This window comes from Schistocerca nitens, chromosome 2 (assembly GCF_023898315.1).
Source record: "Schistocerca nitens isolate TAMUIC-IGC-003100 chromosome 2, iqSchNite1.1, whole genome shotgun sequence".
NCBI classification, from domain to species: domain Eukaryota; kingdom Metazoa; phylum Arthropoda; class Insecta; order Orthoptera; family Acrididae; genus Schistocerca; species Schistocerca nitens.
Genome location: NC_064615.1, coordinates 958,824,163 through 958,836,697, shown reverse-complemented (window position 1 = coordinate 958,836,697; position 12,535 = coordinate 958,824,163). Strand labels below are relative to the sequence as shown.

The 12,535-nt window shown below is 39.7% G+C and overlaps 1 protein-coding gene across 1 annotated transcript in view; it reads left to right on the top strand.

Moving 5' to 3' along the window:
• The window catches only part of LOC126234736 (sodium-coupled monocarboxylate transporter 1-like), a 146,727-nt gene that overhangs the window by 45,954 nt on the left and 88,238 nt on the right, over positions 1-12,535 (top strand). The window contains exon 3 of the mRNA XM_049943481.1: positions 8,911-9,070. Coding sequence (XP_049799438.1) covers positions 8,911-9,070 — 160 coding nt within the window. The remainder of the gene's footprint in view (positions 1-8,910; positions 9,071-12,535) is intronic.

Here is a 12,535-nt window from a genome sequence, read left to right as displayed (position 1 = left end):
GAGTACCAAAAGTTTAATATGGAATTTAGCCAACAGTACAGCTTCCGACTACCAGAACCAAGTTCAGAGTCTTACTGTTAAATGACCCTTAGACTGTCACCCATGGAGAGTGAAATGAGGAGTCGAGATGATGGTAGATTTGTTCAGTTCATTTTTTTATTCCGGCCCTCAGCCATAGAACATCAGGAACAGCTTGATGGAGGCGTCCAGTTGCCTCTCACGTGGGGGCAGAGCGTGGTGTCAATCGAATGCCACTGTCAGGAACTTCTCTAGCTGCGATCATGATGACAGTGTCAGGGCGCAGCTGAAGATGGTTGTAAACTTCCTCCGGCAAGTGGGTGGGTCCCTCGTGATTCAGGGCAGGCTGTCCTGTCTGCAGACCCCGTATTGCATTCTGCGATGTCGCTCACAGGTACGTGAAGTAGACTGTGATACTGAGACGAGAATGATTTAGTATGCGATTGGCTGAGTACTTAGGCACTCCAGACTATGTTCCTTTACAGCTTTAGGCACGTACTCTAAAGATTTCTGTGGGAGGAAGTAAGGAAAGCCTTCAGTCCTGCTGCTAACGCATTGCAGCAGTCGGCTCTGATTTGCTTTGCAATGCGTAACACTCTCACCCGCCGGCAGGTGACTCTGTAACAACTCACTTAGGCTCTGGGGGAATTTTTTGACCGAATATGGTCTACACGCCACATTATATTAGCAGCTAGTTGTGGGCACAGAATGCTCTCAACTTGAAGAACACATTTCTAGGATCACACATGTGCGCACAGAAACAAACTTACAAAACACACACACACACAGATGCAAACACTCATCTTAAAAGAGGAAAATCCAAATTCAACACATATTACACAACTGCAGCTAGGTGACCTAGCGGTAATTTTATGGAGTCCCTAAAGTGAGTCGAAACGACTGATTATTCAAATTCAAATGGCTCTGAGCACTATGGGACAGCATCTGTGGTCATCAGTCCCCTAGAACTTAGAACTACCTAAACCTAACCAACCTAAGGACATCACACATATCCATGCCCGAGGCAGGATTCGAACCTGCGACTGTAGGAGTCACGCGGTTCCGGACTGAGCGCCTAGACGCACGGCCACCACGGCCGGCGACTGATTATTCCGCAAGAGGGAATGATGACGGGGCGGCTCTCCACATGGAAGCTCTTCACAAGTTTATGTGCTGGCGGGAGGCAGCTGATGAAGGCGAGAGAGAACAAACGGGATGCCCTGTGGTTTTATAAAAGCTCGGTTCGAGTTTTCCGTTGGAGAGGCCTGCCACACTGGCTCCAGTACCAACACATGCTGTGGTGCCCAGAAAGTACCGCCACCCTCACTAGGCATTCCCTACAGTTATCAAAACGTGGCCAAGTTGTGTCCTAAAGTAGTGGACGAGCCTCTGGTGGTGCCAAGTTGTCTGGACTGTAGAGTATCCCTCTGCTTAACGGCAAAATTTGTGACCTTGCTACGGTCCTGCAGGCTTCCGAGCCAGCTTTCCTGCTCTGCATCGCTACATTACTGTTTAGTCAAATAAATGCGCTCTCTGGGTCACGCTACGTATGATACGTCCCCTTTGAACAATTATACATGACTGTGCTTAACCTGACACACAATATTTTTAGCGCAACGCAATCTGACTTTCAAAAATCCCTACAAAAGAATGGCCCTGACTAACATTAACCTATACCTTTCACAAATCACTTACCTCACCAAAAATCTTCGTTACTCGAACTACTGCAAAACAGCGAGCGCCACTACTGCCAGCTAAATAAAAGATTCAAACTACGGAAGGCACTAACTACTGATAGGCATAGTTAGGAAATGAAAGATTTTGGTAGAGAACAAACAATGTATTTACCTTAATAGTGCTGAAAAATCATAATATACATAACAGATCATGACATCCAGTCTTACAAACTTCAAAACTCCGCCATCTCTCTCCCCACATCCACCACTGCTGGCGGCTCACCTCCAACTGCGCAACGCTACGCGCTGTTCACATCCAGCTGCCGCTGCCCAACACTACAATGGCAGACAACAATGCCAACTAGCCACAGACTGCACAGCCAGTGATTTTCATACAGAGCGCTACGTAACGTTGCCAATAAGTAAACATAAACAGCCTACTTACATAGCCCCCATGCTCCCCACAAAAAATTTTACAAATTGTTTTGGGCAGTGGCCAATAATGATTTGATAAAATTTTTCATAATTACAATAAAAAAGATATAAAATGTACACACTTATTGATACTATGTTGGTCAAAAGCTAAAATTTTCTCACAGTCCATAAAAACAGTCCTGATCATTCATCACAGTACAATTGCAGTGTTTTTCTCAAAGTCTGAGCAGTAAAAGAAAATGCACACGGAAGTAGTGGATTTCCACACAGTCTTGAATCAGTAGGGTTGTCCTTCCAACGAAAAGACAGTGCTGACTCTTGACATGCAGACAGGTAATGGGCCACAACAGAGCAAACCCACCGCAGAGTCAGTCGAAGTTTTGAAGAATACTGGTAGGTAGGTCATCACAGAGTAGACCCACTGTAGTCCTGGTAGAGATTACGGTATTGGTGGGCCATCAAAGATGCAGACCCACTGTAGTCCTTGTAGAAATAATGGTATTGGTGGGCCATCAAAGATGCAGACCCACTGTAGTCCTTGTAGAAATAATGGTATTGGTGGCCCATCAAAGATTCAGACCCACTGTAGTCCTTGTAGAAATAATGGTATTGGTGGCCCATCAAAGATGCAGCCCCACTGTAGTCCTTGTAGAGATGGCTAACAGCCATCCGTTGCGACTGTGCAGGTGCACAATCATCATCGAAGAGTCTTGCAGAGAATATAGCAAGTCCATAAACCACCACTTGTGCACTCACAAAGTTTTTATCTAATTGTCCTTAGAACCAGCAATGCTGTTAACCAGTCCCTTGCTGAATTATTAACACACGTGCAAACACTAACAGTCCCTACTTCTCACATATTGTCCATATACTATGACCAACAGAAACGTGTGCAGTGAAATGGAACTTACAAGTTACTTAATTTGATGACCTGGTGTCAATTACAATTTTATAACATAAGAATACAATTACAAAGGTACAAAATACATCATTAAAGAACATAACAATACAGAGAACATTTGTAGTACAGGCTTTACAAAAGAATCGAAATAACATATACGTCAGTGTTACAGGAATTATGACATGAGTACATACATAAAAGATCAGAATAACTTTCGAAACATCAACTTCACACATGAGCATTAAAACAAAACAGAATAAATAATGTCTAAACATCTTTACAAAGAAAATAACAAAGTATTTGAAAAATTCTACAACATATCTCTTATCAGATAAACACATAAAGACAGGAAAAACACAAATACACAAGAGTGCACAAACACATACCAGAATAACACAGGAGGAAAGGACAGGGTTTGTTTTCAGTGTAACATTTGGTACTGCAGTCCAACCCAAAACTTCATTCCATAGATCTTTCGTCTTATTTCAACATTTGTTTCCACCAAAAAAATCCTATCCAAGCATGCTTTCTGTATTTATATGTTCACATATTTCTTACCTCATTATTTATTTCCAAGAAAATCCTACCTAAACCTGTTGTCCCTAAACCTGTTGTCCCTAAACCCTACTTTTTTGGTTCATATTCTCTTTCAAAATACTTTTTTTTGGCCAAACCATTTTTTTACAGCTTCTCAATGCAGCAGTACAAAACAATTGACACAAACAGCAATGACAAAATATTCAAATTGGCCAAGCAAGCAGCTATATTACAACTAATATTACGCAATGAGCAGCAAACAAGAAAAATAAATCAGTAGTAAAACTGGCTTAACAGAGTAATGTAAAGTGAAATTTAGTAGTACTATGCCTGGCAAACAGCAGAAGCAAATGCAATAAATTATATCTAAACATGACAGAGCTCAAGCAGAAAAATATTACAGTAAAGACAACAATGCAGATAACGGAAATGTCTATTTACATCTTAATATCTATGTCATTAAAGTGGTGCACCACAACTTATTCTACAAAATAAATTACCAAGTACTTGAAAAGAAAATTATGAATGCAGTTCCTGTGAAGGTAAATGTCTTTTTGTGCTCCCTCATTTTTTGAAAAAATTATTATTTACTCGATCTGTAGACAGAAAATATTTATATTAGTACATCTATAAAATTTTATTTTAACCAATGCTGCAGTGCAGCTAGAAACTAGATATTAAACAAAATGAGTAAATAAGTACATAAAGCAAGCCATATGGCATTTCTCTCAATTAGCAAGACAATAGCCGTGAAATGTTTCTCATCGTTTCATTAGGCATTTTAGTAAATATCATAAATTAAGAGCTCCACAGTATAATCATATGTTTTCAAGTTCGACCGTGTCGTTTTTTGTGATGCTTTCTACAAAGGAATGTCAATAGCGAGGATAATGGCCTCTTTTTTTTTTTCACCTGTGCTTCTGAAAGGCACTCACTAATGACTTCTTTCCAGGCAACTGTCGCCCATCTGGGTGTCCACGACGCATTACGTGCAGGTGGTCACTTAACTTTCTTACGGAAATATTTACGACACCAGTTTGCACTACAGTACTTTAAAAATCGTGATCCCATACCAAATATATCATTCAAAGCTCTCATAATATCACAATGGGTCCGAAAAAATATGAACAGTTCACAAAGTACAGACAAAATACAATTTCGTAAGTGTGAAGTTACCCAACTGTGTAATTGCGTAAACATGTGTCACTGATGTAGTAAAAAAAAGTTTATCTCTCAGTTAAATGATCAGATAGCTGTGTAATTTGTGTGTTAGAGAAATATGGTACCGATGTGTAAAGTTGTATAAGCAAATACCATATTAGCTAGGGCTCCTTGTGCTTGCCAAACACATGGTACACAAAGTAAGCATCTACCCCCCTGAGGATATAATTATACCCTCAGGTGTTACAGATTACAGCAATGGAATGAAATGTATCACTGAAAACCATTGTATCATTGTACTTCAAATATCTTTAAAAATAAATGTTTTAAGTACAAAATTAATCACTCAAATACGTGTACTGTAGCGCTAAACTGTGCGTCTTGTTGTAAGATAATCTCTGTGGAAGTGTCATAGTTATTGTCCTCCGAAAGCTAAGTTCTGCGGAAGCCAATGTACTTACCTCATGATAAACTAAAGTGAAATGCTTTGCGTATAGATATCTTAGTTATTACGCTTATTGCCATGATGAAGAAAGTACTGTGCTGTAACGTATTGTTGTCCTATGGAAAAGGCTGTCTCCTTGTAGCTATAGCACAAAAGTTACTACTAAAACATGTTTTACTTTACAGAAGAATTCAGAAAAACTGTAGATATAAAACAGATACACCGCAAAAGCAACATTGCAAATTGTCACTCATTAGTAGCGTCGTGATAAAATCGTGTAGCTGTCACATAAACTAACCACTGTGTCATCTGGTATTTCACAGAAAGTACTTTAAATAAAGAATGTATTTTCCAGTAAACCAAAATGTTGCATTAAAATCTCATTAGCAGTACTGGTAAATGTTCTAAGTATGTGAGCCTTATAGTCGTTACGTAATCGTGCAACTAACAAGCAACAATGTACAAATAACAACAGTGTGTCGTCTGTTTACTATAACAATGCATTCGTAATTCCTGTTGAAGTAAGTTCTCTTGGTTCTTGACTGGATATTTAACTTCAAACATTGTTGCATGTTAACAGTTTCTCTGTGTGACAAGCATACTACTAATGTAAAGTGAAAAGTTATATGGCAAAGACAAAGTTAAAAGGCAGATTATCTTTCAATAAACGGTTTTACATGTGAAATGTGGTGCAATCCTTTACTCTTCCTAGTATGCAGAGTTTCAACTTCAACACAATTATCATGTCGTATACGTCGGTAAAGAATACTGGAATTTTTCTCAAGGTTAGCGTCTATGCTATTTTTCTCTGAGCCAGCCGGCGCACGCGGCTGCCTGCGGTGCGAGTCATTGTCTGTTTCTTTGTTGGTGCGCGTCGTTATTGGGATTAGAAGACCTAACTTCTACAAATTCACCTTGCCCAGAGGGCCCAGCCCTGTTTAAATCCCGCCAGTTCTGATGAAATTCAGGTCTGTCGTTATGATTATATCGTCTGTCGTCATGTCGGTAGTTTCTTTCTTGTCGGTTAAGTGGTGGAGAATTTCTCCCTGAATCGTAACTGCGCGCTGGACCATTGCATCTAACGTTATTCTGTCTCCCCTGATAATAATTATTTTGGTTCCCATATTGTCTGTTTCTATGGTAATCTCTGTCATATTCATTACTACGGAAATGCGATCTTTCTCTGTAACTGTTATTACTCTGCCAGTGGTGGCGTCTGTTTTGGTCACGATTTGCGTTGTAAGAATAGATTTGTCGTGTCCAGTTATTGTTTCTGTCGTCACGGAATTGTGACGGATGTGACCTGTAGTGATTGTTTTCCTGTTTTCGCATCCCGCGACTGTCTGTGTCGATTTCTAATTCTTGTAAGAGTCCCTGAAAAGCTTCAATGTCGTCTATGTAACGCCATGCCAAAATAATATTTCTTAAATATTCAGGCAATTTCATTAAGCAAATGCGGATGAGTTCTGAGGGGCTGTATGGGTTTGACAGGTACTGATTCTTGTGCAACATGTCTTCAAAATATTTCACAAGACTGGAAAATTCAGATTGTTCGAAATGTTTCATCATTATGATGCTATGTTTTACTCGGTCTTGTGTAGCTTGAGACCAATATGCTGAGAGGAAGGCATGGTAAAATTCTCCTTCACTGTGACAATCGTGAATGACCGATCGCATTCTTACAGCTGGTTCATTCTCTAAGTAGCCACACATAAATTCTAATCTGTGCTCTAATGACCAGTTGGGAGGAAAACAATGAGAGAATTGATGGAGCCATGCTTGTGGATGAATGTCGTTGCCAGAATTCTTAAATGTTTTGAATTTACGTGTAGTAATGAACAGCTTATAGTCAAAATCATCGTGTCGGCGAGTAGCATATCGGTCATTGTTACGTCGTGTCGGCGGTTCCATCTCAAAATTCGGTGCACCTTGCCAATTTCTTTCATAATTTCCGAAATGCCCTGTGTTATTATTTTGTAGCTTTTCCGTATTTCTAAGTTCCTCTTCCCGTGTTGGAGCGCGAGTGTCCTCTGAAATATGAAATTTTTTTATTACTTGTGCCAACTGATCTTGTACTTCCCGGATTTCCCTTTTGTATTGCGTATTAATTTGATTCTGATTTTCTTTGAATTTCTTAATTTGTTCATACTCTTCCGTGTCAGTGATGGCTACAGGTCTTGTGTCATTCAGATCGTCATCTACCTTTGCAGATAAGTTAGTGAACTGATCCGAAAGTTCGGCTATTTTCTCTGATAGTGTACTTATTTCCTCAGTGTGTTTTTCTGAACCAAGTTTCAGAGTGTCCATTTGTGTTGAAATCGTATCTACTGTGTCCTTTAAGTTTTCTTGAGTTTTTGCAAGTTGCGTAACCGAATCGGTAGATGCAACTGAGTCAATTTTAGCTTGCAAGGTGTCGTGATTTTCATGGACAATAGTTTGCAGTTCTTTTATGGCTGCCTCGTGATTCTGTAATGCATTTTCATGACGCGAAAAAATAGGTTGGAAATGCTCACAAATTTGTGTTTTTACGTCATTACAGACTTTTCGGTTCGATGTTATGTAACTCAGTAGTTAAATCTTCACGTGTTTGTTCAAGCGTGGTGTCTAACTTTTTAAGATTTTGTTCCACTGTGTCTAACTGTTGCTGTGTTTGTCTCTGGTGTTGTTCCATTGTGTCTAACTTTTGAAGCCTTTATCCCATTTGTCTCTGATTTTGTTCCATTTGTTGCATTAATTGCAATAATAATGTATTAGTGTCTGGAATCTGCTTCTCTATGCTTTTTGGCAGTGCATTTTCACCGGCCACATTCACATTTTGACAAGCAGAAAATGTGTCTTGACTCATTTGAGAAAACGGTGAGGACCCAAAACCTAAGTCTACAGTATTTGCAATATTGTGTTCTGTCATTTCGGATTCCTGAGGCGAGCTGTTGCCGACCGATCGATCAATAATGCTTCCTTGTTCACTACCTGTTTCACTGTCTACACCATTATTTGCCGCCCGGTCCATTTCCCTATGCACAATTACCAAATTACTACTTCGAATGTCTGTTAATTCATTACACAGTGGTGCTGATAAGCTACGCTCGTCGTCACTATTATTTCTCAGTTTACTTTGAAGCCTAGTGTTACGTTTTTCACACGCCATTATTGTCACAATATTTCACACGATAACACAGAAAAGCACAATTTGAAGAGCAAAAATAAGAGAACACATTAACATAGCACTGAAAATAATATGTAGTTAATTGCAAGCGCAGCTGCGAAATACTTGGTGCAAATCTACATGCATGCCACAACTGTTTTACTGTACAACAATGAAAGACTGCAACTACAAAGGAGATTCTGTCTACAATTACGCGCTAGCAATAAACAATAGTTACACTAATTACACAAACTACAAGAAAAAATCAGAAGATTCCAGTGAATTATCCTTGGCTAAGGGTCGACATATGAAACGTACAACGATAGTAGAAGTGAGGGGAGAATTCTGTAGAGTGACTAGCTGTTCTGGCAACTTACAATTTATATATCCAACTGACCAATTAACTTCGGTATTTAAGTAATAACTTTTCAAAGAGAGGACAGCAACTGCTCTTTAGCCTCTGTTTTAGAAGCGAACTCCTACACAGTTTCTAGCTGGAAGGAGAGAAGGTGTCTTTGATTTGATAGCACTGTAGAAGTAGTAACTATTACTAGTAGCTACAGTCACTGTAACGCTGGTGCTGCTGCCGCAGCCACACGTCCGGCCTAACGCTGGTGGGCGTGCCCTCAGAGGTGTACCTGTACGGCAGCCTGCTGGGGTGGTCGTGGATCTCGGCGCTGCTCACCGCCGTCGCCATCCACTACATCTACCTGCCCGTCTTCTTCGGACTGCAAGTCACGTCTGCCTATGAGGTAAGAGCGACAGCGCAAAGTGACGAAGTTGTACTTATTCCCTTTACAAAATTTAACTGTGAATTCGAAACTCGATGGTTATCGTTGTCCTCTTCGTATTCACCTTTCAGTTGTGTCAGTCAGGCGCAATAAACACGTAGCCTATTATAATTAAGGTACTTGTTGCCAACAGGATGTTTTCTCTACAGAAGCTTTTCATGCTTTTTGGCACCACATTGTGCGAGTAGTTACAGTTAATAACAATGTGTGTGGTTTGAGAATGGGCGTCTCATCGAGAGACCAGTGAGCACTCTGGTAAAATATTCTATCAGTGCAATTGAGATGGACGAAATAAAAAAAATTATCCAATTTCCTCAGTACTGAACAGTGTCGGACTTATCGTCCTGTGGCAGCAGGCATTTAATAAGCAAGTTGAATACCGTTCTGACTGATTTTCGCATCCTACAATCAACATGGTTTTGAAAGACTGGCCTCCTTTTCCGATTCCAAGTTCTTCATGGAGAGATCATGTCACTTCATTTTCCGCCATTTAACGACACTGAATCAATCTGCGCCTCCTAAATACCGTTTATCCATTTTTATAATGTTATAAGACATGCAAGCAAATGTATAAAACATCCGAACTGTCCACGCAAGCCCAGGGTGTTAAACAGACATTCCAACAGACATTCTATATAAACATGAATGTGGCCCTGTAAGGTAGCTTATATTAGGTGCAGATCATAACAAATAATCAGAAATGTGGCTGTCACGTAACTATAATGCATGAATTAATAAAAGTGAAAGTTGGCGATCTATTCTAGAAAGACAAAACACCTGTTCCCTTTTTCATTCTACACCTAATTTATCAACTGTGTTCTCAGGGGTCAAGTGATACACAATAATCATGTTCAATTACTTTCAACACTCAATGACAAAATAATTAACTCTTGGACATATTGAACTGGCAGTTATTAAGTAGTAATCTCTACAAATGGAAAAGTTATCACAGGCAAAAATGATTAAAAATTATCATCTATTAATTTTACTTCTACAATATCGTAGCTGCTCAATGCACTAAGTTGGTGGATAGTAAATTAACCTTTTAAACCAATGAAAAAACTCTCGTGTACTTAATATAAGGGTATGATACTATCCTAGCTTCTGATATTCAATGGTCAAAGCGTACTCAGGTTGGTGTGAGCAAAATCTTGATTCAAAATTTACTGTGGCCTAATGCGCGATGGTACTTTACCAATCGGGATCTGCAATAGCGTTGTCTCTGGGCTAGATCTGAAACGCTAATTCCCTACTCTGGCCTTGATTGAATTCACTCAGTCTTAACTTTCCTGCATTCTGTAGAAAAATAATATTTCCCTAGTCAAAATAATGGTTACTGCACGCTCACAAGGGTTGGAGCAACATGCACAGTTTCATTACCAGAAAAATTGCCCACAGGAATAATTGACTACCTCTTTGCTGTCAGTCACCACGATACATGAGTCTTATCGTCCACATTTCGCAGATGCAAAGACCTCAACGCCCTCGCTATTTTCCACAACTTGTGCAGTCTGCCGTGAAATGAGAGAGATGTAGAAATTTTTAGTTCTCAAAATGCTTTTATGTAATGGAGATCTCTCCACCATGTCGCATTTGCATCGTCCAGTATGGCTTCAGCCAACCGCCGTCTCGTTAGAGGAGAATTTTTATTTTTCTTGCCGGGTCGCAGCTAGCCCTGTTAAATCCGCGCAACCACTTACCCTCGGTCCCAGCCGTATTTATATTAAAAGTAATAATGTATTGCTCTGGCCTTATCCCTTTCTGCACTGAAGCTCAGTTCGTCTCCAAAATGCGTTTCACTTTAACTTACATTGGTAGATGTTTTGTTCTTGGTACATGAGATTACTGCAATTGCTTTTTGTTGATAATATAGTTTTCTGAGGACCTCATATTGTATTGTACTGTCGTTATGCACTGAGATCATGTAAGGTCTGTAAAATCCAGACGCTTTAAATATTTGTGGATGAGATCAAGATAAGGACTACGGTACATTAGAAAACTTTTAATATAGAGAAAACCCTTGTAGTGAGGTAGATATTAACACCTGGCCATCTGCAGATCTTCGTCATTGATCGAGTTTCAGATCTGAGAACCAATAAACACTCTTTAAATTCAGGGATATATCTCTGCAAAGATTTAGAAATATGTTTGCTGCATATGTTTCTGCAGTCACTTGGCCATAAATCCTTCCTCTCAAAGTATGAAATCATACGTTAGTTGATTGGTGGAAAACCTTACTTGTGATATTAAGCAAAACGAAGTAACGATGTTGAAGAGAAAACAGAAAAAAAGGATGAACTTCCTTACTTGGTAGGTATATAATGACCCTCCTCATGCAGTTCGTAATATGTAAATACAAACAAATACACTCAAACAGAGGGCCATTTACTTGTGGAACTAAATATTAATGTTTTTAAGATATCTTTCGATGCAGCCAAATGGAAAAGTTTCACCATTATAATAAAAAAATACTTTATCGAAGCTGCTACAGTTGAGACAAATGTAAATTAATCAGTGTTTCAGAAGTCACTTGCAAAAGGAAACCGCCCTCTACTCACCTCTCGTTAAAGCTAATCGACATGTGGATTTCACTCTAATGAAGCAACATGCAGTCTACATCATCTGTGGTCTAAGGTCTAAGCCACCTTGCCTGTAGGTCAAACTTCAACTTGAGCGTGCTCGCCAAACAACCTCTTATTTGATGGAAGTCATCTTGCATTTTGCTGACTCCGAGTGTCACAAAGGGAAATACTGCAAATGTGACTATATATATGTTTCTCTCAACGTGACTAAATGTCGAGTACTCTGCGCGATAGTCTTTGCTGAACTGTTTAAGTCAAACGAAGAACAATAAATCCCATTAAAGCATACACAAAAGTGGTTTACATTGTCACGCCGTTGTATGAAGTGAACATCAGCTGTTATTCAACACACAGTATTTATTACTCAAGGCATACAATTTTCCTTTCAATAGCTGTACGTATCATAACACACATCACAAGATGTTCCATAAGAGGATTGTTAACATCCTAATGAACTTACAGTATAAGTAAACAGTGCATACATTATTGAATCGAAGTTCAGCGGGAAGTCGGGTCTTCGTCTAAAACACTACAAAATGTAATTTCTAAAACAACTTCGGCTGGAAACTTGTCGACTGGAGTAGAATTGTCTTCAGTGATTAGTTCCGCTTCGAACTGGCCCCCAATGACCTGTGTAGATCTGTCTGGAGAGGCTACGGGCCGCAATGGTTTACCAACCGGACTGTCACCTGCCATACGGCTCGACAACCACGAGTGATAATCTGAAGGCCATTTCTTTACATAGGACAACGTTACCGTATCAGCACAGTGGTGCGTCCACAATATTCTACGCCCCGTTTCGTTTCCCTTCATGGCTACCCATCAGGAACTCACATTTCAGAAA